We start from the raw sequence: 27,903 nt of genomic DNA, 5'->3' as shown, positions 1-27,903 counted from the left end.
ATGGCCCGTCCGCGCAGCGCAGGAGGGGCCCCGCGCCCCCCCGCGCGGCCGGCGGAGGCAGGCGCGGCGGCGGCGGTGCCGCAGGGCTCTCCGGCCCCGCAGGGCTCTCCGGCCCCGCGGCCGCCCCGGAGCCCAGGCGCGGGCGCCCTGCGCGGGGCATGAAGTTGCGCCGGCGGCAGCGCGGCGGCGGGCGGAGCGGGGCGGGCGGCCCCGGCGGCGGCGTCGTCTCCTCTGCGGGGCCGTAGCCCGCGGCGGAGCTCCGCCGCGCCTGGGCGAGCGGCGCTTCTCCTCGCCGGCGCCCCGCAGCCCTCCGCTCCCCGCCGCGCCCGGGGCCGGGCCGGGGCGCGCCGCTCGCCGTGCGGCGGCGTGGGATGTGCGCGCAGCGGCGGGCACCTGCCGGCCCGCTCCCCTAGCCCCTGCAGGCAGCGCGGCGGTGGCGGTGCCCCTCGGGAAGTTTGATGGCTTCTTTGAGGAGAGTCAAAGTCCTGCTGGTGTTAAACTTGATCGCGGTGGCTGGCTTCGTCCTCTTCCTGGCCAAGTGCAGACCCATCACGGCCAAGAGCGGCGACTCCTTCCATGACATCCATCCCAGGGCAGAAGTGGCCAACTTGACAGCCCGCGGCATCAGCTCCATCCAGGATGCAGTGCTGAAGAGACTCTCCCTCCTAGAAGATATAGTCTACAGGCAGCTGAACGGTAGGAATACTTCTCCTGCTCTTAATGCCTTTTGGGTACGGTCGCGGGCGGTGAATCGAGGTACGGAGCGGGCGCACGGCTTGCCTGAAGTTTGCGTGACAGAACCGTGCTTTTTCCAGTATTATCGTGCAAACGGAGTCTCGACGGACCGATCAATTTAGTACGTGATTTCCAAGTTCTGTTTGTGTTTAAAGCTCAGAGTACCATGCGCAGGACGGGAGGAAATCTCAATAACATAACGCTGCCTTTCGGGTTTGTGGTAGTGGTCAGGAAATTACAGTGTCATGATTTCTGCATCAAATGAGAAAGGTGTTCAGCGGGCGAACACGGGTTGGAGCAGCACGCTGTATATTGATTGAGGGAATGGCTTTTGCTACTACAGAGTTGTTTTTTTGGAAGAGAGTTTTTAAACGGCTACAGTACGTTGCATCATTTGAGTGCAGAAGGTCAGAAAGCAAAATGCACTTTCTCTAATAAGTTAAGCAAACTATTCAGTATTTCCTATGGCTCAGCATTGATAGCTGCTAATTGAAATCTCAAGTAATGCTTCTCTTTATAGCAGAGCGGAGGGATTTCTATTAAAATCTCACCAGGTTCAGTAGTTCTGAGATGTAGAAAGGGAGTTTTAAAGATGCCGTGCAGGATAGAGAAATATGTTGTAAAGATAGAAGAAATCTAGGTGAGGTATCTAATTAAAACACTGACTGCGGAAGCTAATTTTTTTAAAAATTGTTCCCCATAGATTCACAACTGGGAATGTAATCTCAATCAAGAGTCCTGTTTATTGCTTCCAATCTCTGTAGCTTTAATGACTGCGAGTTTTCGTGTATCAGAATTAGCAGAGTTAATGTTTTTGGTAATGTCAGTGTGATTCCCTCTCTGAGTTTTGAATATGAAGCTAATGCACGATTCTGTGCCGTGTTGAACCGAAAGCCGGCGCGCGCTGTGTCTCCGTGCTGAATCAGAGCTGTTGCTGATTGTACTTCTGCACCGAGGATGTGAGGCAGGTGCAGGAATGAAACGTCCCTTGCCTGGTGCACAGTAGTTGTCTCGGTGGCTGTGCTTTGGGGAAGGCACTGTACAAAATGAGAAGCACTCGGCTGAGTAGGAAAGCGTTTTTTATATTGCTACTTTATACGCTTGCATGAAAAAGCTGTACTGCCTGTGAAAGTGCCTAGCACCCCAAGGTGTTAAGCAGCACTGTTGGGTGACAAACAAGGTGAAACAAAAGAATAACAAGGAATAAGGTAGAAAGCTGGGTGTTATTTACAACCAAACTGTGAAACGGGCTGCTTCTGGATATTGCTAGGGCAGAAGTTTCCAGGAAGATTTAGGCACTTATTTAAAAAGGGGCAGTAGCTGCAGTTCAAGGCAGGAGACCTCATGCTAGGACCTTGGTATTGGACAAGTAATCATGATGCAGTCTACCATTCCCGCAATCACGGAGAGAGCTGAAATTATAAGTTATTACCTTTCTTCTGCAGAGATGAACGTGGGACTCCCTGCTCCGGTGTGCTCTGGGGGCTGCTTTTGGAGCTAGCTGGTGCTTGTAACAGGAGCCACTAGCGAAAGGACAGCTCTCAGTGTGCTGTCTCGTCTGTAGGCTGCTGTGGGCACTTGGAGAACGTTTACAGCGTGGTACAGGAGCCTGCTCAGTGCTGAGGAGCAGTCATGCACCTAAAGACCAGGGGAGGCAGGGAGGTAATAGATATGTTGCCCATGTCACAAACATTTTCTTAGGGCAGGCAGAAAGCTGAGCACATAAATGTGACATCTTGTCTGGCCTCTGCATGCCAGGGTGATTTATAGCAACGCTGATGAGTCTGGCTAAAAAATAGCTCTGGCGTAGCGGTTATGTAACTTTGGGTCAAGTATATATTTGGTACGTGTGATTTTTAGAAAAGTACGACGTGCTCCGCTCTCTGAGCGATGTTTGCGTGTTGTGCTTCAGCAAGACATGGGTTAGGAGCAAGACGTGGGGGGCCAGGCGAACCCCCGCCACCACCCACCGCCGCTAAAAGGAAGCGGTCCAGTGTGCTGAGCCAGTCCTTAGGGCTGGGGATGCGCAGGCAGCTGGACCGCCTTCCCCACCAGGAGTCTTCTGCGCCCGCCCCGGCGTTCCTTCTGGGCACTTGAAGTGTACCTAAAGCGAACATCCTAGTGGTTGCTTGAAGCATATGAGCTCGCTTCTTTTTTTTTTTGCTTTTAAGATAGAGAAGTTGCATGCTGGTGCGAAGTGTCTAACAAAACCCACCATATGCTCTTAGATAAGCTCCCTGCAAAATGCATCCGCTGAGACGATTCTCTTTCTGCTGCGTAAGGTTGTGTTTTGTTTTATATCTGACCTGCGGTTTAGCACGTACAAGATGTTAGAATACGGTGCAGCACGGGGAAAGCCTGCACCTCAGGGAGCATCGGGAAGCGTTTGGCCAAAGAAAGAAACTAAACCACGGTTTGGGTGCAATCAGCTATGGATTTATTTTTTTCTGCGTTATAGGACTCGGCTGGATTTCAGTGGGAGTTGAAGCCGTCTTTAAAAAACTGAATCCCTTAAAAAGCTCCATTCTGTAAAGATCAAATGAGCAATCTGATCATAGCATTGCTGTGTTTCTCTTTTTTGACTCACGTAGTGTAAAGCATATTGGAAATAACAGCTCTCTCTGGTATGGCAACTCTCGTTTTGTATATATGTATATTTATTTCTTTCTGTAAATGTTGGCCATGAAAACAAGCTAAACAACACTGCCTCGGGTCTGGCAAAGGAACTATTTTACACAGGCTTTCCTTTTGAATGACTTTTCTCTGCAGCACCACACTGCACTGGGCCTCCTCTTCGTCCTCTTTGTGCAAGAGGAGCTGTCCCAAACGTGGCCCCGTCTGCCTCCTACAGTGACCCCTCCGGTGCCAGGTGATGCACCTTGCCGCTCTGGCAGAGTTTTCCAGCCCCCGTTAGCTGGGGTTGCCGTTGCACTAAGCTCTGTCCTGTCAGCCGTGGGATGGTTGTTTCAGACGGTGGTTGAAAGAGCGCCTTGGGGATGGTGAACGGGATCGGGGAGTCATCACAGCAGACGGCGGCCTTGCTTAGTTTTCTCCTCGTTGTAATTCATAAAATATCCGTGAGAAGAGTTGGGTTTGTCCAAATTTATCTGTTCGGTCTTCTTGTGGCCTAAAACTGATTGCGAACTGTATGCGTGCTTTGTTCTTTCTAAAAGTTTGTTATTGCTCTTCAGTTCGTTGCACAACGAACTGAAGTTTGCGGGTTTTACTTTTTGCTTTTCCGTTGCTTTTTGCTGGTCTCTAACTGGATGGCTGCCACGGTCACAAAGAAGTACGAGGGCGCCCTTTGAAACGGAGGGCTTTGTATGCGCACGCGCTTATCTGAGAATTCAGAGGATTTTTAATTTCTGTAGGCGCTTTTATGGATGGAATTTTCTTGTTCAGCAGATGTTCAGAGAAATCTAATGAAGGCCTGGAAGGAACGTGTGCGTTTTACTCTGGGTATTAACTACAACTTGTCTTTTTGATCCAAACCTAATTTTTTTGTGTGCTGACATTTACATAAGCAAAAATTGTGGTCCAGATTATCTCCAACTTTATGGAGATTCACACAAATGAACTTTTCAGTTGGGTCTGTGTTTACAAAGAGAGGGTTTCTGTGCTTATGTGACGAACTAGTTAGCTAGCGAGGAGCTGGAGTGCACGGAGACTCAGAAGAGAGCGTTCAGCTTCCGCCGCAGCCGCGGGCTTCCTCGGCAGCGCTGGGAAAACTCTTTGATTTACCCAGCCCTCGCCCTGCGGAGGAGTTTGAGAAATAGTGGGTTTGTAGGATCCTGAGACAGCGAGGGTGGGCCAACTTTTTAACGTCAAAGTGGCATATAGGGTGAGTGACGTGACTTGAGGAAAGCTGCAAACTGCCTCGTGAAACAGCGTACAGAGACTTTGCTCACCATAAGGCTTCTCTCAATGGGATGGGTCCTAAGTCCGTTGTATGGTGGGAAGCTGCTCATCTCCCCTCCTACAAGCAGTGGCCTTGGGGGAATTGCCCGGGTAGCTTTTGTGTGGCTGTGTTTCTTCTTCCTTGAACTCTTGCATTACTCTCCTCCACCTCTCTTTGTCCTCTTGAAGTTGTGCTTGATCCCACCCTGGGTGTAGGAAAGGGAAATGTTCCCGGCAGCGCAGGGTGCGTTCACCCCGCTCCCCAGAAGGAGAGGGGATAAGGCTGGCGCGTTCCTTCAGCGGTGCTTGCCCAAGGCAGGAGAGGCATTGAGAAGTTGGACATCTGCTGCTGAGGCACTGAGAGGCTGGTGGGACGTATAGGGTCCGTAAGCAGGTCTCCTTATGTGTGCAGAGCGCTGGGGCTGCACCAGTGTTGAGTATTCATCCCAGGTAGGAGGAGAGAGCCTGGATCTGATTTTGTGTGTTGGTTTTTGTCTCTATCCTTCTGAGTCCGATCCTGCTGAAAAGTGGGCAATCCCCTATTCTAAACTCTGTTCTCCAGAAGCTCTTGAAGTCAATATATAAATAGTTTAGTCATTAACTAGTGCTGCTAGTTTGAGAATAAGAAGTGTAGGAGGGAGAGTACTCTAAATAAACCCTTGGTTTGCCTGTGGGGAAGCCATCATCTGTATCTACTATAGCTGAGCACCTGAAACAAATATGAGCCTATCAGTTCTGCTGGTCACTGGTGGTCTGAGGAACCTTCCACCCAGCCGCCTCCCAGGTGTGCTGGGCTAAACACCTCCGTGTCTGCTCGTGCGTGTTCAGCAGAGGCCTGGGTCTTAGCTTAAAGCCTCCAAGCAGTGTGGAGGCTATAAACGCCCTCTCTAGTGCTTTTTGGTTGATACACAACAACAGCTGAATCGAGTAAGTGCTCAGCCGCCTGGAAGCCAATGAGACAGGAATGATGTGGCGTCTTTCCGAGTAGTGTGAAAAAAACCCATACAAACTCCTTACTTCAAGCTAAATATTAGTAAGACAGAAAACACTGTGAAAGGGCGCTGCTGACTCATCCTAAGCTCTTCTTTTAAATTTTATTTTGTAAACTCGTAACAGATTATGTATAAGATCAGGGAGAATAAAAGCTGCTTGCAAACTGTGTAAACGAGAGGCCAGTGATGAAGAACCACTGAAGCTGGCCAGAAAATGAGTGAGCAGAGAAGGTTTTTCCCTCCGTGCTAAAGAAGTGCACGGAGAGTAAACTGCTGCTTTGCCAAATGTTAAAAGTTGAAGAGGAACTTTAAATTCCTTGGTGGTTAAATAAGCCTATGTTCATTTTTTTTAAACAAGCTTGCATCTGTGCTTTTGCACATGGAATTATTTGCACGTGCTGAGATATGAACAAGTGCATGCCAGCAGCCTCCCTGCATACAGATTGTGCTCTGGTCTGCTTATCCAATTAGGAAATTAACTTTGTGAGGGTTGCATATGGACATTGAGGCTGATACTGAAACACAGCCTTTTGCACGGTCTTGCTTATCCCCCTTGTAAAATGGCAGTTAATTAACTTAAAACACTTTAGAGATATGTGGATTTACTTCCCATAAGGATAAGATAATGCTTATCTTCTATAACACTTATCATCCTCAAAGTACATTACAAACTTAGCTAGCTACTGAGTATAAAAATTATATATGTAAATAAGGCAGATTAAAAGCGGTTCTATCGGCCATTTAGTAGTATGTAATAGCGTTACACCCACAGACTAGTAATATTAAGATTTTAACAGGTAGGTAATATATTAACTAAAATGCTAGGAAATTCTCTGATTAAGATAAACCACTAAACGTAAATGATTGAGAGTAGGCAATGCTGTTTGTAGGCAGAAAGGCCCAAACTTTAATCACGTTAATGAAATAAAACAGCTCTTTATACGAGCACAGCCTCGCTGGGTGAAATCCTTTGATATAAGAAATGATGATGTGGAGATGAAGCGATACGCTATGGGGATGTGACTACTGTAGTACTACGATGGTTATCACACAGGATCTGGGAGGCTCCTTCCCCCTCTGCTCCTCTACCGTGATGTTTCTGAAGTAGAAACTAACCGTATTATTTTGTATACCCTTACATAGCTACTCGATAAAAATCGCAGCTTTAATATTTATTATATACCCAACGGATCTGGTTGCCATATTCCGCGTTAGGAATAACGCGTATTATTCAGATTCAGTGCATGCTTTTAGATGTTCTCAGCCTAAACGTACTAACTGCAGGAGAGGGGTCTGCATAGGCTCGAGACACCTGACCGCTGCTGTCTGTAAATTATTCTTACCAGGTTCATGGAAATTGGGTCTGATACTGATCAAAGAACGACTAAAAGAAATACTTCTTCGAGAAATAATAGAGTTAAAAGACGAGGCTTCAGATAGTCGTTTAGGAAGCATCTGGAAGCTTAGACGTTAACGTGACATTTAGTTTACAACCCGGCTGACTAGGAACTGATAGATAATTTTTGTTTTCGATAGTTGTTTGGCATCATCATCTGAATATTCACTGTCATTGGCAATGAATGAGTAATAAGCCACTAACACATTTATCATGCAGAGACAACACAAGATTCATGAGATGCAACAGCAATGACTAGAAAACAGTGACAACGTTGGTATTTTATTCTTGCATATTAATTCAGGTCTGCCCGAATGGAGAAACAGAACCTTATCTCGATGGTAAAATTTACAAAGGTACGTTAGAGTTACGCTGCCAAATTAGTTAAGCAGATTTTAGGAACGTTTTAGTAAGGACACCCCAAAAAAAAGTGATGTAATTATGTAAATTACAGTATTATTTCCAAGGCTCAGTCCGGATCAGTGGTGTACTATTGTGTCTCCACTACGAGACATTTGGAATTGGATGCATTTGGCAAAACATGGGCATCTAGTGACATTTCAGTGCCCGAAGGCATCCTTCTTGGCTTCCAGCTGCCACTCCAGAAGGGCACGACTCAGCCGCCGGTGGAGTGTCACATCTGCTGCGCTCGCGCGGCATCTTGGATACCCCGAGGCCTTTCGGATGGCAGCAGGCATTGCTGAGACGGCAGAGTCCCACGCTTTCCAGCTTGGAGATCTTCTGCTTTGATCAGGGAGGACAGACGGATGGAGTTGGCTTTAGGCATATGCTGTCAATGCACTTGGATTTTGGGGAGTCCTTCTGGTCTACTCTTGGCCACCATCTTCCCTCATTACTTCTCTCCTGGCAGAAAGCACACGCATTTCTAGTAAGAAAATGCTGTGTGCAGCCTATGAGCAGATCTGCCTGTTAATAAGGCATAGCACAAAAGAAACCAGAAATGAGCCTTCTCAGGTAATTAAGAAGGTTTTACTCACTTTGTGATTTATGCCACTAATCTTTATCTAAAACTGAACAATCTGGTCCAGATGTTACGGCGGGCTGGCAGGCTGCCAGTTCCCAGCTCCTACAGATACGCCTGGATCCTGGGATAGGTGAGGACATTCTGCATGTTGAAATATTAAACTTAGAAGGGAGACTTTTTTTTGGTAAGATGTCCCTATTGAAGTCTGCAAAGGGCTGTTCAAACTGAATGCGCGTAGTATTGACCCTACCGTGAGTCAACAGCAGTGATTGAACTTCAGTAATGTATCCTAGCGGTACAATATTATTTTTCCTAAACAGTTCTGGGACTACTAGCAACTATATTTTCTAGCCCCCAGTCCCCGTGGTCAAATTTCTTCAAGAAATTGTCAAAGGCTTTACATCTTATTGCTACAAGTGTAGCTAGTTCTGCCTATAAATCTAATAGCTATCGACCCGCATTCTGACATTCACTGACGGTTAGCTAAAAATAATGCGGTAATGATGCAATGAGAGCCCTACGTAAAACATTGCGTGCAAGGAGAGTGCTATGCTGAGCCTCGCTCTGCTGTCACGGAGCAATTACACACCGCGCTTCTGATGCAGTCGTAGGGCTTTGATGCTTGTGTCAGTGGGGAGATGCAAAGTTACCTGAAAAAGACAGACAATTCCCTAAAACCAGGAGTGAATTGGATAAAAATCACGGTTTGCTTTTTCCTTTTTAAAAACTCGACGATCTGCGCTCGCATGCCTCTCGCTGCGTAATGAGTACAGTTCCTATGATAGTGCCCTCCCAGGGCTTCGCTCCCTGCGATTCCCTCTGCTACCCCATACCCCCAGGCAGCGATGGTAAAGGCTATCTGCCGCGTTACAGCACTTGTTCAGGCTTGGAACGGGAAATACCTGCAGCTTCACAGGATCTGTAACATGGCAGTAACGTGATAACTCTGGGCAAATGGATTTTTTTAAAAACAGGGATCTTTCTAGGCTGTCCGACCCAGGCTGTTGTCTAAGAGCACCACGCTTCCTGCTGATCGGGAAAATGAAAGATCTCTCAAAAGCTGGGGCTGTGCCATACATAGTAAATCACCACTTCTTACTGCGCAGCTGGCATGCCTTGTTGCACCTGATTACTTAATTTTAGCACAGTAAAACCAACTGTGTGATGTGTCAGCATTTGAGGCCGAGGAAGGAGAAGGAATCCTTGGTCCCTCTTCCCTCTAGTACCCTCCGTTTACGTGCAAGCAGAAGTATCTTGTGTTCCTTCCCGGGGTTTGAAGTGCGGCTGCTCAGCACTAGTGCTCCTCTGGGGTCCGGTAGGGAAAGGCTCTGGGTGGGAAGGCAGAAGAGCTGGGCTCTGCCGTGGGCTGTCTTTGGGCCCTTGAGCATCCTTAGGCTCCCTGACGCCGTTCCCCAGCACCCAAACGGGACGCAGGATTTTCTCTTCTCCCGTCTCCTCTGTGTAACAGTAGGGCCTTTTCGTGTTTGTAGGCAATGGAAATCCAAATTGCTTTTCCTTGGCGTGTCTAAGTGCTGCTGAGATACAGAAGGTGGAAAACCATTACAAGAGAAAAATCAGCAGTGGATTAACAGACACCAACAGTGCCTCGGCTGAGTTATTTTGGGTGTTTTCTCAAGCTGCAGAGAGCACGAGAGGGTCACGCAAGGTCTCTTACCTGTCGGTCATCAGGATTTATTTAACCTTTGTTTTAATCTTCATTTGCTCGTGTAGTATTTTGGGCAGTGTAACAGCCCGCCATGGTTGTGCATGTTCTTGGAGCATAAAGATGAAGCGAGAAGGTTAATTTTAAAATGAAGCAATTAGAATTTCTTTCTGGGTCTTTGCCTTTATGACACCTTAAATTAAAACACGAGAGCACTTGTTTTTGTGCCAAATTACTACAAATTCTTCCAAAACAATTGCTTGATCATACTCTAAAAACACAAAGCAAGGGGGGGGGAGTGAAAAGCCATTTAATGATATTTTAAAGCTTGCTTGTATTCCATTAGTGGGTTTAAAATAATTTTTGCTGACCTTTGTGTGTTTTTAGCGTGTACCACCTTTAGTGAAGCACACTGGAACGTTGAATGCTTTAAATAGCTTGGAACATAAAAAAACTTATTCTGCTAGATTTTATTGCAGTTTTTCATATTTGCACTGACAAGACAATAATAGTAATAACTGTTACACTTGCCTAAACCTGTAGTCAAGGCTGGGGCCACGTTGTGCTTTGCCCTTTGCTAAGTGTAGACCAAACACCATAATGTGGAACTTCGGTTCGCTTGAAGTTGTTATTTATGTGATCGGAAGGGACTGGTGCCACCACTAAGGGCACCAGGCATTCAGTAGGAAAGGGTTAGGTCTCAGTTTTTCTTCCAATGTTTTGTGTGATGCTGGACAAGTCACTTAGAATAATGTTAGGACAAAAATATACTAGTTAGGGGTTCAAGTTCCCACCTGTATTACTGAGTGAATGTCTTAAGGGCAGAGAGAGATGAAGAGGTTTGTATGTGGGAAATGGTATGAGAACAAAGAAAAAGTGGCAGATGTGTTCTGATGGTTTGAAAATATTTGGAATTTAAGAGGTCGGAACAGAAAAAGTGAGGAAGAATAGGAGAGATCTTTGCCTCACTTCTTATTCCTTACCATAAGAAATGACTGGAATGTAGCCTTAATTAAGTGATTACCACTCACTTACATTAAGACCCTGCCCAGTGGCCCCGGCTGGTTCACATCCCATATATTTGGTGCTATAAACCAGTGAGAAACAAGCCATTGCCAAACCGCTTATCATTTGGTGACATAAATCCTGCAACAGAATGAGGCAGAAGATGGGGGGCGAATTAGACCTAATGTTGTGTTAATTCCCTGTGGCTTTTGGATTTAAAACTCGTGTTGGTTTAAATCTATATTAATTAAATGTCGACTAGGTTGAAGGAGAGATGTGTAGGAAAATGAAATAGTAGAGCAGGAAGATGTGCGAGTGAAGCTGGAGGGAGGGAGGACTGCAGGAACGGTGAGAGCAGGAGCATCATGCAGAGGCAAGTCATGCAGCTGGAGGGTCTCCGTGGGCATTGAGGGCTGGGCAGGGGGCAAGCAGCAGCTGCCCTCTGTGTCCGTCCTCAGGGTTGCTGCCTCCAGAAGCTTTGCTTGCCCCTGTGAGTTATGGGGGACAGCTTCAACATTTGGTTCAAAATGAGGAAAATACCCACCATGCCCCAGTTCCTAAAGGGACACGCAGTGGGACCCTGGTTGCGGGAAGGTGGGGGGACCAGAAGTCTCAGTTTGGAGGGGCAGATGCTGGTGGTGGGGCGGGTGCTCTTTGGATAAGGCTGATTTGATTGACTGTGTCCAGTGCCCAAAGGGACAGAGCTGGTTTTTAAGCTCTGCAGGCAGAGGTCAGAAACAAAACTGCAGTATCTGGAGAAATAAGTGAATAATTAACCTAATGGGCCAGGGATGGGTGAGCTGCTTTCTCCAACGTGAAGGGGGACCATTCGAACGTGGTGCTGGTTGATTAGTGCTTGTGGTATGAAGGGACGGTATGACAGCTGGATCAGGCAGATGGTTTATGGGCATGCAGGCAGCTTTCATTTAGAAATCTGCCCCTGTCAGGAGTGTCTGAAGGTAGTTCCTGGCTTTTACGATGTCTTACATGGAAGGTGTTACTGGGGTCAGGTCATATTGACTTCAGTTGTCTTTGGATCAAGCACCGAATCAGTGAGTGACTTTCTGGGGGAGTTTAATAGCTGTTCTGCACAGACATAAAATGGGGTTTTACAATTTATCAGTCTTTTCTCAGGAAGTTGCTCAACTTCCAAATACCAATTAATGCTATGTTCCTTCCACAAAATTTCCTCCCTACTGATGCTGCCTGTTTGATCCTGTAGAACAGCATCAGACCTTGCAAATTGGAACTGGCTGCCAGGCTACAACGAGGAAAGAGGCAGTGAACGGAAAGGAATAAAACTTTGACATTGCATCCCAATTTGAGGCATTCAGCATAATTTATGCTCTTTGTGCAGCTGTTTGGAAAACCCTGGAATTCCCTTGAATGTCCAGCTCTGATTATAATTACCGGATCTGCATATCCAGAAATACCCAGCTCCAATTACAATTACTGGAGTTGGATATCCAAAGAAAGTTATTCACTCCAAAGCTGCAGACCCAGGTGTAAGACACCCCTGGTAGCATCTTACTCTGAGGCTGCCCAGCCTTTTCCATCATGAGAAACTGCTTTAATTTGTTTATAATTTTTCCGGTTAGGCTGAGATGGTCAGATACTGTCAAGATCACGTTTATCTTTAATCCCAGCGAACTGGTCCAGATGTTTCTGGAAATGATGTATGAGAAAAACGTGTCCCATTGTTCCCATGGAGGGACGAAAGCTGGTACAAAGGGAGAAGGAGTGGAAGGACTGAACTGGCAGCTCCAAAAAAACGGGGCTGAGAAACCACGGGAGCAGAGAAGGGGGGAGATGAGGAGGCTGTCGTGGGTGGGCAACGTGGGAATCGGAGGGGAGAGGGGCACGGGACAAGGTGCCCGGGCAGGGAGCGGGGGTCCTGGGGCATCTCTGTTTTGCTACAGGAACATCTGAATGCAGCGCGGTTGCTTGGTGGTTTTGTTACAAGTAGTGGAAAAATGGCTGTCTGCAAAAAAAAGTGTTATTTTCAACTTGATATTTTACGTAAATGAAGTATAACTAAAAAGATTGGTTACTTCCAGAAACCTTAATGCCAAATGTGGTTCTTGGGTATTTTTGCTGGTTTGATGATTAAAGTGTTCGCCGTGTAGAGCATTCAGAAGATGTGTGGGTATAAAGCCAGGGCAGGTATTATTAACTGTGTAAAGCAAAACAATACAGTCACTGTGGAAAAATTACGGGTTTTGTGCTGAAGCAGATATTTAACCTTTGTTTTTACAACTCCAGAAATGAAGCAGTTTGTTTCTTAATGTAGGCTTAATGTTCAAAGTGTATGCTGACTCGATTTTCACATCTGAGCGTATGAAAAGCTGGGCTATTAAAATCTGTTTTAACGATCTCTTTTCCCATAACTCCTAATATTTGCCATTTACTAATTATGATGTGCCTAAGTAGTTCTCATTTGTAGTAGGTATTTTAAATGCTGCAGCTGTCCTAGTTTCAAGCTAACTGCGGGTGACTTTTTTTTTTTTTATGTCTGAGCATTGAGTAGTATCGGTGATTTTTGCAGGTTGGCATTAAGTGCTCGCCTCATACTGTTCTTCGTTAGAAGGTTTTTGATATACAGGTCCTCAGTGGAAGCAGAAACAGTTAGATTTGGCCGAGGAGCAGCAGGGCTGGAGAACACGTATATTTTCAGTGAGCATTGGTTTGTGGCGTAAACTCCTGCCAAGTGAGCGAGGGCCCACCCAGGGGTGGCTGGGGTGGAGCACTTCTTGATTTGGGAGTTCCTGCTCTATTTGTCTTTTTTTTTTTTTTTAACCCTTAGGATTTTCCAACAAATTTATAATAGGGGAAATGTGGCTGTTTGAAAGGCGGCAGCCTGGGCAGCAGCTTTGCAAGCTTCCCAAGTGGCTTGCGGGGAAGAAAAAGGCAGGGTGTTTTTTTCATGGTCCATTTTGCTGCTCCAAGGGCCGCTGTGATGGGACCATGTGAACTAGTTTAAGGCCCCACAGATGTTATGAGGCCATTGACCTTATAGTCTGACGGCCCTCCCTGCGAAACAGAGAGCCAAGAATGCAAGAAAAGTGGTAATAAAAAAGAAGTAAAGCGTAAGTTAGGAAGCAGGGGCTGCACTTGAAGGAAAAAGGGAAATAGGCAACTCGGAACAATTTAGATGCTCTGCAAGTAAGTAGAGCCTGTTAACTCAGTTGTCTGTCCTCCTTGCATGTCATTTTACCTTGAATTTTACCTGTTGGTGGTTTTTTTTTTTTTCTTAATCCCATTTCTCAGTCACCTTCACCAGAGGCAACTCCAGCTGTGACTTGACAGCTGCTACTGTCCTCTCCAGCGTGTGCTGCCAAAAATCCCAGTTGATTCTAGGGCTTAAGGCACAGTGCTGTCTATTTTCTGTATTTCTTCCTGCTATAAAATGGTACATATTAATATTAATAATGCTCTTTCCAAATTCAGAAGCCTCGAGGCCTACTGCAATTATGGTTTTTTTAAACCTCAGTTTTTGGCAGGTATGTCCTGGCAGTAAACACTGCTTATGAGCATGTCCCAGAATATAGGCAGTGCTTTAGGGTTAGGTGCAGTGGACAGAACTCAAGTCTGGACCCAAATCCTTAAAATCTTAAGGAAGCTTGATGCAAGTGAAAGCTTTGAATACGATCTTTTCACTTCACATCCTGCGAAATAATTCCTTCTGACTCGGAAGAAGAGACTGTGGTGCCAGGGGTATGATGTGCTGCAGGTCCTTCTCGTGCGGAACTTTGCCGACCAGCGGCAGCTCCTCCTGCACAGACCTAATGTGGTTACGCATTTACTGAGCTTATTTCTCACTTCTTAGCCATAGGCTCCCTCTCTGCTGCCTAGAAGGCAAAATGCTGCTGCTGTTAGAGGCAGCATCAGACCCACAGCCTCTCTCTCTTTTCTCCAGAAGTTAAAGAAAAACCCTGCGATATTTTTACTTTTTTGCCTGTTCCTTCCTTTGCATTTCTCACACCTCCATGCTGAGCCTTGGCTCGAAACCTTAAGAGTTGAAACTCAAAAAGTTGGGAAAAAAAAAAAAGCGCTGATCTAGGAGTCTTCTGACTGGATCAATGGAGCAAAAGAACAGGCTGAAGTTGCACAATTGTGAGTTAGGAGAACTTTGCTGAACGTGCTGTGTCAGGGTCTTGTACCAGGCGATTATCTTCAGAGGTGCGTGAGGCAAATGCTTTTCCAGTCTTAGGAAATTCCTTTATATGTGAATTTTTAAATACCGATTTTTAATTTATTTTTTTTTTTTAAACAAATTTGCTGATAGGAGCATTCAAGTAGTAATTAAATTCTTGTGGTTCATTTTCTTTGACTCATTTTTTGGATGTCATTAGATAAAACCTTTTCAGTATTTGCCTTCTGTGAGCACTGGGATTTCTTTTCATGCCTTTAGTTGCATTTTCTGCAGCATGCGTACCCAATCCTGCCAGGCACCCAGCGCTTCCTAAAAGGAGCTGAGAGGCAGCAGCCGCCGCTGCAGGAGCCCCAGGTGCCCAGAGGAAAGCTCAGCTCCCCCCCCCACGGTCCCTTGCGTGTTCAGTGAGCTAGGCTGAAATTAGAAAAAGCTGCGTGGTTCGATCAGCATGAACGTTTTCTGTGAGTCTGTATGGGGACAGCTCAGACTGCTGACAGTATTTAAAACCCTGAAGCCCAGCCTGTCTGGATTGCAGATTCTTCTGATGAGCGGATCCTGCCTGCATCCCTTCATACGGGTGGGTTGGGAAAAACCCAAGGAACTCGCTTTCATCAGTACGGGTGCAAGCTGCGTTGTTTCCAGGGACTTCGGTGGGGTTTGGATCAGGCTTGTCTTCTGCGCTTTATTAATTGGCAGTACGAATTGGAAGGCTCTATGTTAGGTTAAAGAAATGAAAAAATAGGGCCTAATTTTCAGGCTGAAATTGGTATGAGCTGGGCTTCTCTCACATCAGTCCCTTGAGCTTTTGCAATCTAATTGAAGAGATTTTTTTCCTCTTCTTCCCCCCCCCCCCCCCCTTGCTAGGTCACGGAGACCCTTTGTATTCCATCTGCATTGTGTTATCTGTCAGGGACTCGGACTTGTAGCTACGTACCAAATTCAGAACTAACTGTATGGCAGATACCTTGCAAGCTTTCATTCATTTTTCATGTTTCAGGTTTTTTTGACAAGTAAATACAGTTTCATATTTATACCCATGCCAGGAATAAATCAAATTAGCCTGGAATTAGCCTTTGCTCTTACAATGCTTTGCACATTTCTAATGTTAAGGAGATAAGGAAGGAGACGAGCAAACCTGCTTTGAAGAGGAGCTGATTTCCATAGCAGGCAGAGTGACCTACTTAAAGGGAGGGGGAGAGCGAGCAGAGTTGAAAACGGGCTCTTTATTTATTTATATAATTTTAAAGTATCTGCATCAGTGCTCCCCTGGTTGAGCCCTCTCTTGGCACTCACCTGACAGAGGGTTGAAGAACTCGGAGCTGAAGAAATGTCATTTGTCCTTCAAGAGTCTCCTTTGTATTAAAGCCTTGTGTTGGCGTTGCAGCCGGGGTAGAACTGCGCAGCTCAGTGCGGAGGCGTTTGGGAGATGACAAGATTCAGACAGGGCTTTGGGGGAATGTTAATCACAGTTTAACATTTGTAGGAAGTCTACTTCATTGCCTCATTTAAACGAGAAGGAGCAGCGTGCCTTGCTTTGGAGCACGGGATGTTCGGGAACATCCTTGCGGAGAACTGCCAAATGGCGCGGCAGATCCGGAGATCCTCTGGTGGATGGGTTGGAGCAGCAGATGGGTGGTGAGGTGCATTTGCTTCTATTTTTACACTGTGCTGGTTTTGGCTGGGATACAGTTAATTTTCTTCACAATAGCTGGTATGGGGCTATGGTTTGGATTTGTGCTGACAGCAGTGTTGATAACACAGGGATGTTTTAGTTATCGCTGAGCAGTGCTGTCACAGAGTCAAGGCCTTTTCTGCCTCTCCCCCCACCCCACCAGCGAGTGGGCTGGGGGTGCACAAGGAGCTGGGGGGGGGGACACAGCCGGGACAGCTGACCCCAGCTGACCCAAGGGCTATCCCACACCATAGGACGTCACGGTCAGCATAGAAAGCTGGGGGAAGAAGGAGGAAGGGGGGACGACACGTTCAGAGTGATGGCGTTTGTCTTCCCAAGTCACCGTTAACACGTGATGGAGCCCTGCTCTCCTGGAGATGGCTGCACACCTGCCTGCCCATGGGAAGCAGTGAATGAGTTCTTTGTTTTCCTTTGCTTGTGTGCACAGCTTTTGCTTTACCTATTAAGCTGTCTTTATCTCAACCCATGATTTTTCTGACTTTTACTCTTCTGCTTCTCTCCCCTGTCCCACCTGGGAGGAGCGAGCGTGCGGCTGTGCGGGGCTTAGTTGCCGGCTGGGATAAAACCACGACATACACACTCCTAGTTTGGCAGCCAGGAGATGCATGGAGTTGTATGTACGTATGTGCCATCAAATAAACACTGGCTGGGTGCATATATGGTTTGTGGCCATTTTTCTTTAAAATGGACTCCCTTAGTAATAATATATGGCTGATTCAGGTCTGGTACCATCTTAGCAGAGGATCCAACTCTGCAAAGCAACATCAGTGTCCGGGAGGCCAATGCTGTCCGTGGGGCTGGAGTAAGCAACACAAGCACACGCAATTTCAGCTTGTTGCCCCGTCTCTGGTGTGGTTGTTTCCATTGGTGTGAAGTCAGCGTCGTGTGCGCCCAGATCAGAATGACCGTGAGTCATACCAGATGTTGAAATGCACACATTTATACAGTAAAAGCTGATTCGTGAGTCCCAGTAGTTTTATAAGTTGTGTAGAGAACCAACACTCACTTGGTTACTGAAGGCCGGCTGTGCCCCACCAGTGCTGGTTTCTGGTCTGTAAGCCGTGTTTGTATCTTAACTTGATTTGCATCATCTGCAAAATAATTTATGTATCCAGGACCCGAGCTGGGTGCAGCTCATGCATCGCAAGAAACTGTGATGATCTGAGCTTTGACGTGCTCAGAAATGGATAGGTACTCTGCTCTTGCATTTAAAGTATTATGATGTCCTGATAGGCAGAAGGGGAGGACAGGTTGTTGGTCTGAGCTTCTGACTGAGACGGTCTTGTCTGAGCTGATCATCGTAACAAGTTTATGTAGAGATGAAGATTTGTTCACTTAGTGTGAACAAATAGTACCTCCAGAGAAGGTACTAAAAAGTTTTCTTTGCTCACCCTCCATAGTGATAATTACTTTGTAAGAACAATGTGTCTGGTTGTCTTTGCCTGAAATCTTTATTTCTTCCAACACCTGAGTGGAACGAGATGAAAACTTCCCTGCCCTGTGGGCAGTTGCATTTCACTGGAGCCATATGTTGAGTTTGCGAAAGCCCGTTGGGAATTTGGCAGGATCTATGAACTAAGTTAAAAATTAAGAACTGATGAGTAGGTGAGAAAAGGCTGCTCACAGCCACCTCAGGGCATTAAAGCTCCCATAACAGCTTTCTTCTATGCAATTATTGTCCCCTGTTGCTTTTTTAATAGCATTTCGTTTTCTTTGAGTCAAAACTCAGTTCCTTTAAAACTTCCATTCTTCACTAAGAACAGTAAATCTGAGAGGTCTAGAGGAAGTCCTGTGGCCTGTTTTAAAAGTTTTGTATGTTTTAAGTAACATATAGAAGTTCATTGACCCATTGCAGAGAGGAAAGTATGTCAAGCCAAGCTGATAGAGCGATGGGGAGAACTGCTCCTCCACTGCTTAAAATATCACCTGGTTGTGGTGTTCCTCAGCCTTTCCCCCTGGGGCTGCACTGTGCAGGGACTTCTTAGTCCCTCTGCGGGTCTGGTAAGAGGTAGACTCTAAACTACATGCCATGGAGAAGAACACTTGTTGAGACACTTGAATCAAACGCTCATTCCAGTGGAAACACTTTCCAAAGAGTATTTAGGTTCTCTGGGAAGCGCTAACTCACCTGCACGCCACTGAGGTGGGCAGCGTGGCCAAGAAAAAGCGGTCACGGCAGCAACGGGAGAGCGGAGAAGCCACGGAGTCACATGCACGGCGGCCAGCAAGGGCTTGTGCCCCTTGGCAGTCCTGTGGTGGTGTGAGCGCGTAACTTCCAAACTTGGCCAAGCCAGGGGACCACCTTCCCCGGCAACTACCAGTAGCAGGGCTTTGGGGAAAGACCATGGGAGGCCTTCCTCTTGTCTTTTAGCAAGTTGTAAACTTGCTACCTGTTAACTTCTTACGTGCTTGTGACTTCAGGGGAGGTGCAATGAGTAACTGTATCTTGCTTTTTCTTTTTAGCATTCAGCATTGCAGAGTTCTCGTGTCCTCTGAGCTCATCTGCCTTCTTTCCAGGGTGAAGAGTCCTAGTTTATTTAATTTCTCCTGTATACAAAGCATTTTTAATATCTTTGATATCCTTTTACTTTGTATTGCTACGTTTTTTATAGTCTCGTTTTAGTTTGTTTTTAACTGGAGATGACTAGAGCTGCACGCAGTATTCTGGGTGTGAAAGTGAGGCCCAAAATAAGGGGGGAATACTTGGGCCAGACGTTGGCAAAATGGCATCAATATTTACAGGAAAGTCCAAGACATTCCTTTATATATCATTCCTACTATTAATGTTTAAAGTGGTCCAGGCCTCAGGTGGACAGTTTCTCATACCCTGCATTGAATGGCTCTAATGCTTAGAAGTCCTCCTCTTCCCACCCTCTTTGCTGCAGAAGGCAAGACTGGGAGATCCCTTCAGTCTCCCAAATCTCTGGGCTGCTTAACAGGGTCTGTAGATTCCCAGTGTATCAGAAAATAGAAGTAAGGTGCTTAAAGCTGAACCCGAAATGACGTCGACTGTTTGAGCCACTTGTGGACCTTTAGACCATTAATTTTGTTAGTACCAGGATTTATGGGGTTCTGAGGAGCTGATGATAACCCCCACCCCCAAGGATGTGTCTTACCTGTTGTAGGTGGGGTTGCAGATGGATCTTTCCCCGTCTCTCTCAATGTGCCTGTTGTGGAAGATTGTGGAGCTCTGGCCGAGCAGAATTGGGCAAGTCTGCACTCGTTCTGGTCTCCGCTCTGCAGCTGTTCCTCTTGCGCAGCGATCCTTGCAACTCTGTCTCTTCCAGTCTCACAAGATGGACTGTCTTGTTAATGTCAGAAACCAGTAAGGCTTTGACTTTTTTTTTTTTTTTTTTGGTAGCAGTTGTATTTAATGTGTATGTCGATACGATGCACTTCAGGTTTGCATGTGCCAGTGCTGCAGAGTATAAACAGACCAAACTGAAACGTAAAACATAAGACACTTCACAATGTAATTCTGTATCGTTGAAACAAGTTGCGTCTATGGTAGGAATTTAACAATTCCTTTCAGAAGGATTTATTTTAATGTAATATTTCTAAAAACCCACTTTAATTGGCTGAACAGTTGGAGAGCTAACAAGACAATGCTTTCTTAGCAGTGAAACAGGTAAGTTTTATTAAAAATGTTATTTTTACAGAGCACCTAGAGAATTAAGTAATTCAGAAATACCAACTGATTCATTGTTGCGTAGCCCCGTGGCCAGTTAGAGAGGGGTGTAAACGGAGGGTATTTGATTTACATGACTGAAGGTTCAGGACCAGATTCGGCATCAGTCTCTCCCTCCCCTTAGTGCCAGTACCAGTGCCCGTGCTGTCAGGCAAATGGGTCCGCTTTGAACCTGAACGATTTACAGCCTCGGGGTGCTCGTGTTCAGGTGCAGGTTGTCATCCTGAGCCCTGCTGCAGGGGAGCTGAGCCCTGCGCCCCTTCGTTCGCTCTGCCTGGGTCGGGCATAAGCCAGTCCCAGCCCGAGCTGTGGCAGGATTAATGGTCGAGGGTCACAGAATCGTAGAATTGTTTAGGCTGGAAAAGACCTTTAACATCATCAAGTTCATCTGTTAACCCAGCACTGCCAAGGCCACCGCTAAACCATGTCCTCGAGCACCACATCTGCCCTTCTTTTAAATCCCCCCAGGGATGGGGACTCAGCCCCTGCCCTGGGCAGCCTGGGCCAGGGCCTGACAGCCCTTTCGGTGAAGAAGTTTTTCCTAATATCCAACCTAAACCTCCCCTGGCACAACCTGAGGCCGTTCCCTCTCGTCCCATCGCTTCTTCCTGCGGAGACCTCACTCCAGCCTCTTTTCAGGCAGTTGCAGAGAGCGATGAGGGCTCCCCTCAGCCTCCTCTTCTCCAGATGCAGAGATAACACATGCTGGTCACAGGTCGTAGCTTTTGTCCACTTGTGAATCTGGTCTTAACCTCACAGTGCTATAGAGCCAGCAGGAAAATATAGTGGGGAAAGGGGTAAGTCCTGCCGCCCGGCTACGCTGCAGGGTGGCTCTGTAGCGCCTGTGTATTCAGAAGTAATGCACCCTGGTGGGGTGCCGCGTGCTTGCACCGTATGAAAACGTTTGCAGTCAAAAGATTGTTACACCAGCAGTGTCTGCACCGCTCAAGGAAAGAGTCCAAAAATGTGTTCAGGTTCACTGGCGTTGACATAAAGGAGAGGTTGTGAAAGGCAGGATATTGCCCAAATAAAAGCCGTTACCAAAACGGGATGTTTCATACGCACCAGAAAGCCTGTTGAGAAGGGGGAGGTAAGAAGGGACTCTGGCTCATGTCAGGATTAACTCTGGGAAAGGCTGGCCTGAAAACAGGACTTGGGGATTGGTACAAACTGGGAGATACCCAAAAAGGGAATCCAGAATCAAAGCTGTTTTATTGTTTGCTGTTATATATCTGTCTTCAAATAACTGGTAAATGAAATCTTGGATTTTAGTATTGTAACCTCTTGCCTTCAGCTGAAGGCAGTTTGTTATGGATAACGGCTTCAGATGGCTGGCAAGCCGTTTTCAAGGTCTTTGGGGTCCTAAAGCGGCAGTGACCATCTCTCGCAGTGCCCAGAACATTAATCTGAAATCAAAGGTAGCAGGGGTGTTACGGGACGCTGCGAGTTGGTTTCATTTCAAGGCTGAAAGCTGAGGCATTGGCGAGATGTCTGCTAGGGATGCGATTTCAACCTTGATACACAACTAGCTGAAGAATAAGTCTCCCTGCTTCGTAACACTTGCTTTGGGTCAGCAGACTCTCTGCTGCTCGCCATCTTTTAATTCAGTTATTCTGCTCTGTGGCGAGGTTCTAAAATACAAGGATTAAGCCTTATGCTTTGAAGCCTGAAGCACTTCGGTTATCAGTTGCTCCATGTGGATGGCAATGGGCAAACCGGGCTGAAGCCTGATGATACATGCCCCAGAGTTTCTGTCCTCAGTGTTTGGTAGCTGGCAGAGTTCAGCTCCAGGGAGGGAGAGCACAAAAGCAGTTGAGCAATGACGATGACAGTGTCCTTTCTCAGACATGCTTGTCCATGGCATAGGATAAAGGCATTCCCGTGGGTATGGCAATACAAATAAAAACAGCGGAGCTCTTGGATCCAGTTGTGAGAGATGGAACAGATGGGCCCTTGTGTGCAAACAGAGCGTTTTCTGCATTCGCTGGCACAGCAGCCAGTGCGTCTGTTGTAGGAGCGGCGCTTCAATAATGTCAGACCCTGTAAAAGCCCTGGAAAATCACATTTTTCTTGAAAAATTAATTAACTAGTTGTTTTTTCTAATACGTGTAGACTGTCAACTTGTACTGTTACACATGGAGGTTCTGCATCACTGAGCCTTATGATTTCTTCCCTCTCGCTCCTGTGAAGCTCCTGCGAAGCTTCTGCGATTCCCTTGTGCTGAAGCGCAGTGAAGCCCCAGTCCTCCTGCCTGCGGGGCTGCTGCCTCTCACCTCTGCCTGCCTGCGAGAAGAGAAGGTGTAGCGCTTTCCTTGTGTACACGCTAAAGAGACGTAGCAACTTTCTGGACCCGTGGAAAGGATAAATGAACACAAAACGACTTAGAGATCTTATCTTGGTGTAGAAAAAGGATGGATGCAGCCACTTCAAAAGGGTTAGCGAGCGGCTGTGGGGATGCCTCTGAGCAAGGCTGCATCATCTCAACTAAAGCTGTGCTGGCTGGGACAGCTGGGCAGGGTACATCACCCGTACCTCTGGGAGAGAGACGGGGATCATTTTAAGGGCTGTTCTCTGCAATAAACTGGAGTTGGAGAGAACATCTCTCTTAGAGGCAAGAGGATGATGCAGGTTTGGATTTTGAAAAGAAATTCTTGTATCGTGCTTCTGCCCTTAAAACCATCTGAACTGCACTTCGTGCAGCTTGATCGGACCTTGCTCATGTGGCTTTCCAAAGAGATGCTGGGACTGGTGTTTCCAGCGGATCTCAGAGCCAGAATCGGGGATTGATATCAATTCAGTGCCTCCTGTTCAGGCATGCAAGTAGGGGGGCAAATACTCCAAGTAGCTCGTTGCAGTTGAGCCTTCCTGAAGGGTAAAGAACTGAATACTGCAACATGCAGACCTCAAAGTAGAAAGGAAGTGGAACATCTGGGATCAGCAGTGTGCAAAATCCTCTCTGGGTTTGGAGGTGAAGAAGAGTGCTTTGGAGGTTTTTTTTCAGGGTTTGGGGTTTTTTTTTGTGGGTTGGTTTGGGTTTTTTTGTTTGTTTTTGTTCTTTTTTTTTTTTTTTTTTTTTTTTTTGCAAGCCCTGTAGACTAGCTTGCAGCCCAGCACTGTTTATAAAGGGAATACAACAGTGGCGGTGCAGTGTGGGCAGGATTTGACTCAGCTGAGCATCCTGGAACCAATGCAATTTCCCTGCTTAAAAAAAAACAAACAACCCAACAATTCACAGTGATAAATGATGTAGCCAGTTCTGTACAGAAGCAAATGTAGAAGACTGTCAGAAAGAAAATCTACACTTGAGGTCTGCAAAATCAGACTTTTTATATTTTCAAATATCCTTAGAACCTGTTGTCCAAATATGGCTTGATAACTGCTTTCACTTGCTGATTTTTTTTGTCTGGATGTGGCCTACCTGAGAGCTTTTGCTCTGTACCAAGCCTGTGATAAGCAGCTTCCTTTTGGCAAGAGGTCTCTGCCTTCCTCCCACTGCTTTCTCTTTATGGCTTAATTTCTTCAGCTTTGCCGCAGTTTGATTTTATTTTACGGCTTGCAGCATGAGGTCCCCAAATCACTTAGGTCTGTTAAGCAAACATCTATTTCTGGGATTGATGTTTTAATTTAATAAAACACTTTCTAATGGGGGTCAGCTGCAGCCGTGACTTTGTAATGAGCGTTTGTTGGAAGCCCTGTCAAATGGCAGCGTTTAGCACCAAGCACGCGAGGGTGCTTGTTCCAAGCCCCTGCAGATGGGTGATTTGTCGGAGGGGCTTTGCATGGCTCGCGCTCCTCGCCGCGCTGCCTGGGTTGGATCAGCTGCTCCCGCTTGCGCTGCCTGAGCCCCTGTGTTTGCCCTTTCGTGTAATCTCAGGAACAGCGCAGGACTGACATCTGTACCAAGAAAGGGATATCGGAGGCTCAGTTTTTGGATCCAGCTGGACACGATCCCAAATGGAAAGAGCAAATACGTATGCAAAGGAGTTGCATGTTAAAAGGTACTAGGAGCTGTTTCTAGGAGCTCAACTAAGGGACGCTCTTTTGTAGCATACATGGGAGATTTTGCCCTAAAATATTTCAGAATATTTAGGTTCTGATTATAGCAGACAGAGCACCCAGACGTAGGCGTTGCTTTCCTACATTGCCACCAGGAAGGCCCCCAGACCAACTGTTGTTGATTGCTAGCTTGGCTTACGAAAGCAGGTCCAGGGCAGAAAGTCAGAGATGCCTCAAAGCCCCTCATACCAGCTTGGGATAATTGACCCGTTGCTTAGCATCAAACAATTTCTAATCATTTGTGCGGGTTAGAAGAGCCCCAGGACACAGATCACTGGTCCAAGACTGTGTTTAGGGAGAGTGTATGTAAGCCAGGACACAGGATTTTTGTTGAGGTCTGTGTCTAGTGAAGTTAATTGAAGACTTGTTTGTTTGCTAAAGCAGCACAGAGTGATTCCAGGCTGCTGGCTCTGTTCTTGGCCCTCAGGATACCAAGCAGAGTGATCTTGTATAAATTATATAAGATACATATATTAGTTTGTGTATTCTTTCAGCATGTCCTTTCCTGTCTTTGCTGATCTCTAGTAAATCAGTGTTCTGGGAAAGAAAACAGAGGCATGAAAAATCTCATAGTAATAGGTTTTTAATAAATTCTTCCTTGAGCCCTTCGTTTCACGTTTTACTCTAACGTGCTCTGTCCTACTGCCAATGCCGTCTCTGCGGGTAACATTTTAAAGTGTGCTTCCTTTGCCAGACTTTTCCAGATAGATTTGGGATGGAACGTTAAGCATCTGATTAAATTTTGTGTTCCTTCTCCCCTCACCCCCCAAAGAAAATTCTGACTTTTTCCAGAAGATGGAAACAAATTTCTAATGCAAGTCAGTGAACTTCTTTTACCACCCCCCTGAAATAATTTGCGTAGCCACCTCCCTGCCAGCTCTGACCAGGACATCTCTAGTGAGACTTGCCGCCAGAGTAACCAGTTCATTCTTACGGTAGTGCTGCCTTCTGGGTTATAAAATCCCCTGTAAGCTCTGATTTTATTCCAGGATGGCTGTCGGGGACCTGTCGGACAACAGAAGTTTTGTTGGCCTGTGTTAAATTTCAGCAGGTGGCTTTAACTGGTGGGGTTTTACGCCTTCCTAAGCCCTGCTGGCTCACTGCAGTCACTTGTTATGGGTCATGCATCGTGCTGTGCTTGCCCTTTTTTTTTCTGCTTTTCCTCAAGAGGTCTGTCACCGTCTCACTGGGACCACACGTGTGATCCAGCGTGGCAGCTCTAGTGATCAACACCCACGCAACCTTGACTAGCAGTGTTACACTTTAAATCTTTTTTTTCTTCACTCTTCGTGTCTTCTTCCTTTTCCTTCCCAGTTCACTTGCTTCTTTTTAATTATAATATTTTAATACTTCTCCCCTTCTTTCCAACGATTGTTGGAGTTGTGCTTTAGCACCAGTCTCCAATACGGCTTAAACCTTAGCAAATGGACAAGGGTACCTGTCCTGCAGTATTAGGGAGCTGTAACTGTCTGTAGGGTGGCAGGGAGGAGGGAGAGGAGCAATGTGATGGCAGAGGTCAAGTAGAAGACATCTAGATCCGGACAGGAGCCAACAAGTGTCATAATTCTTTTGATTGGTTTCACTGGTGTTGGCACCCCAAGTTATGTAAAAGGGTCTGGATGCTTAACGTTACCGTCTACTGACCACCCACGGGCACCTGTTCTTCTCTAAAAATGTTGTCGATAGCTTCCAGCGAGAATTACGGTCCGCTTAAGGCTGGAGCTTTGCAGATAAATAACTTGTTAAGAGCTGTGGGAAACCTCCTGTTGTAACCATCGTCCTCTGATTGCAAGGAGTTGACGCTTTCCTGTGTTTGCCTTGTATTTCTCTATTAAGGACATATGATTATCCTGTAGCAAGTGGCATTGCAGTGTGGAGAAATCTATGCTCAATATCTCCAGCCTTAACCATTATCATGAGAAGAATGGATTTCTCCTCTTCTGTGTATTAAGGACATGTTGTGACTTTGTGGAATCACTGCAGGAGTAAATGATGTATGAAATGAGAAATCTCTGCTCTGTGCACGCAGACACAGCCAGTGCTGTAAAACGTTCAGCTCGTATGCAGCCAGAAAAATCTCTGAAGTATCCAACACGACTCCTGGTTCTTCCTCTGGTAACGCACGTTCCACCAGGTTTGGCTTAAATTTTTTCCTGGTGCGCTCACAAGTCTTGCCTGATGATTACAGAGAGAGATGTCCATGCCAGATATGGAGAGCACGCTGCGTGCACACGAGGAGACTGTTTCCCTTAAAGCTTGTAGTCGAGGACAGATGCTCGTTAGCTTGGGAAGAAGTTTCTTGTTCCTTCAGAGTCCCTAACCCTTGTATATTAAAGCCCTTACATAAAACTTCTGTTTGTAGATATCTGACCTTCCGCCTTTCCCCAGACAGCTGAGCTGGACGAACTGAAGCTGGCAGGTGTTATGTGGAATTAATGCCCAAGTGAGTCTTGGAAAGTTTTGCAGTTTCCTGATTTTTATTGCCATATGTGGATAAAGCCAAAGGCTGAGGTTAAATCTGCATACTGACACGCAGCTGTCCTTCCTCCGGCCCCCGATCCTCCTCCTTATCTGCCGCAGGAGAGCACGTGCTTCCCTTGCAGGCAGCTCGCGGCTCCGAGCAGCGTTTGGGCGAGAGTGAGAAGCCGATGCTCATGGCTCGTGCTGGTTTAGTGCCCAGGCTGCATAAGGAAAGTCAACCGTTGCTGCCAAAGGGCTCGTTAAGGCACCACCTCCAGTTACAGTGCTTGCTGGCCTGAACCTGCGACTGCCGAAGGTGATGGTACGTTACTTAGCTCAGCCCCAGTTTCCATCACTACTGTTGCTGCTTTGCAGACTCATCCACAGCACTTCTCTGTTGTCCAAGAGAGATGATGGGACTTTGAGAAAAGAAAGAAGTACTGCAAGTGGTGAGCCTGCAACTCGTTCCATGTATGTTCGGTACTACAAGGCGGGAGGGAGCACGGGAAAGAAGACGGTTACTAAAACTAAACTAATGGAAGGGAGTTCAGTTGGGTGAAAAATGCAGAGGAGGTCTTGTGAAAATGTCAAAATTTAAAATGTCAGATTTAAGAAATTTTAGAGAAAAAAAAAAAGCCAAGCTCAGTAGCAACTGTAGGAAACAAAAACGGTTCACATCAGGAAAAGGGTGCAAAAAGTTTTAGTGGTCATTTCTGTGCTTTGGTGTACGGATCAGCCAAAAGGCGTGTACTTTTTACACTGAAAAATGGCAGCAACAAGAGTCTACAACCTCTTGTAAGGTAGGTTCATGGGGCTAAAAATACAGGACTGCATGTATTCTCTAAAATAGCCTCACCTCCCTTTCTGGAGAAGGAGACTGTAGTTCACTGTGAATCTCTGTAAGATCCTCACAGATAATTCAGTTGGAGAACAATTTGGAATTACTCACAAAGGACATTTTTCTTCCCATCTTTAACAACGAGGCAGAATGACTGAGAGAGAACTCCCTTGGATTCAGACCGAGAGGCTGCATCAGTGTTCCTGGGAGAGTGCCTGGAACTCACAAAAAATTTATCATCTTTTTGTCCAAGGCTAGTTGCGTTATCAATTCAGCACAAACTGTACCTCTCTGGGCTGTTATAAGTGGGTCCTTCTTCCTACCGTGGTATTTGAGATGAAC

The 27,903-nt window shown here is 46.4% G+C and overlaps 1 protein-coding gene across 1 annotated transcript in view; it reads left to right on the top strand.

Annotated features, from left to right (window-relative positions):
- The first annotated feature begins 346 nt into the window (after nt 1–346).
- The window catches only part of GALNT17 (polypeptide N-acetylgalactosaminyltransferase 17), a 215,872-nt gene continuing 188,315 nt past the window's right edge, over nt 347–27,903 (top strand). The window contains exon 1 of the mRNA XM_009464798.2: nt 347–696. Coding sequence (XP_009463073.1) covers nt 459–696 — 238 coding nt within the window. The 5' untranslated portion in view covers nt 347–458. The remainder of the gene's footprint in view (nt 697–27,903) is intronic.

Source organism: Nipponia nippon, unplaced genomic scaffold (assembly GCF_047370975.1).
Source record: "Nipponia nippon isolate SJK-2023a ecotype South Korea unplaced genomic scaffold, ASM4737097v1 scaffold_15, whole genome shotgun sequence".
In the NCBI taxonomy this organism is placed as follows: domain Eukaryota; kingdom Metazoa; phylum Chordata; class Aves; order Pelecaniformes; family Threskiornithidae; genus Nipponia; species Nipponia nippon.
The sequence above is the reverse complement of the archived record's forward strand: the minus strand, read 5'-3'. Positions and strand labels throughout refer to the sequence as shown.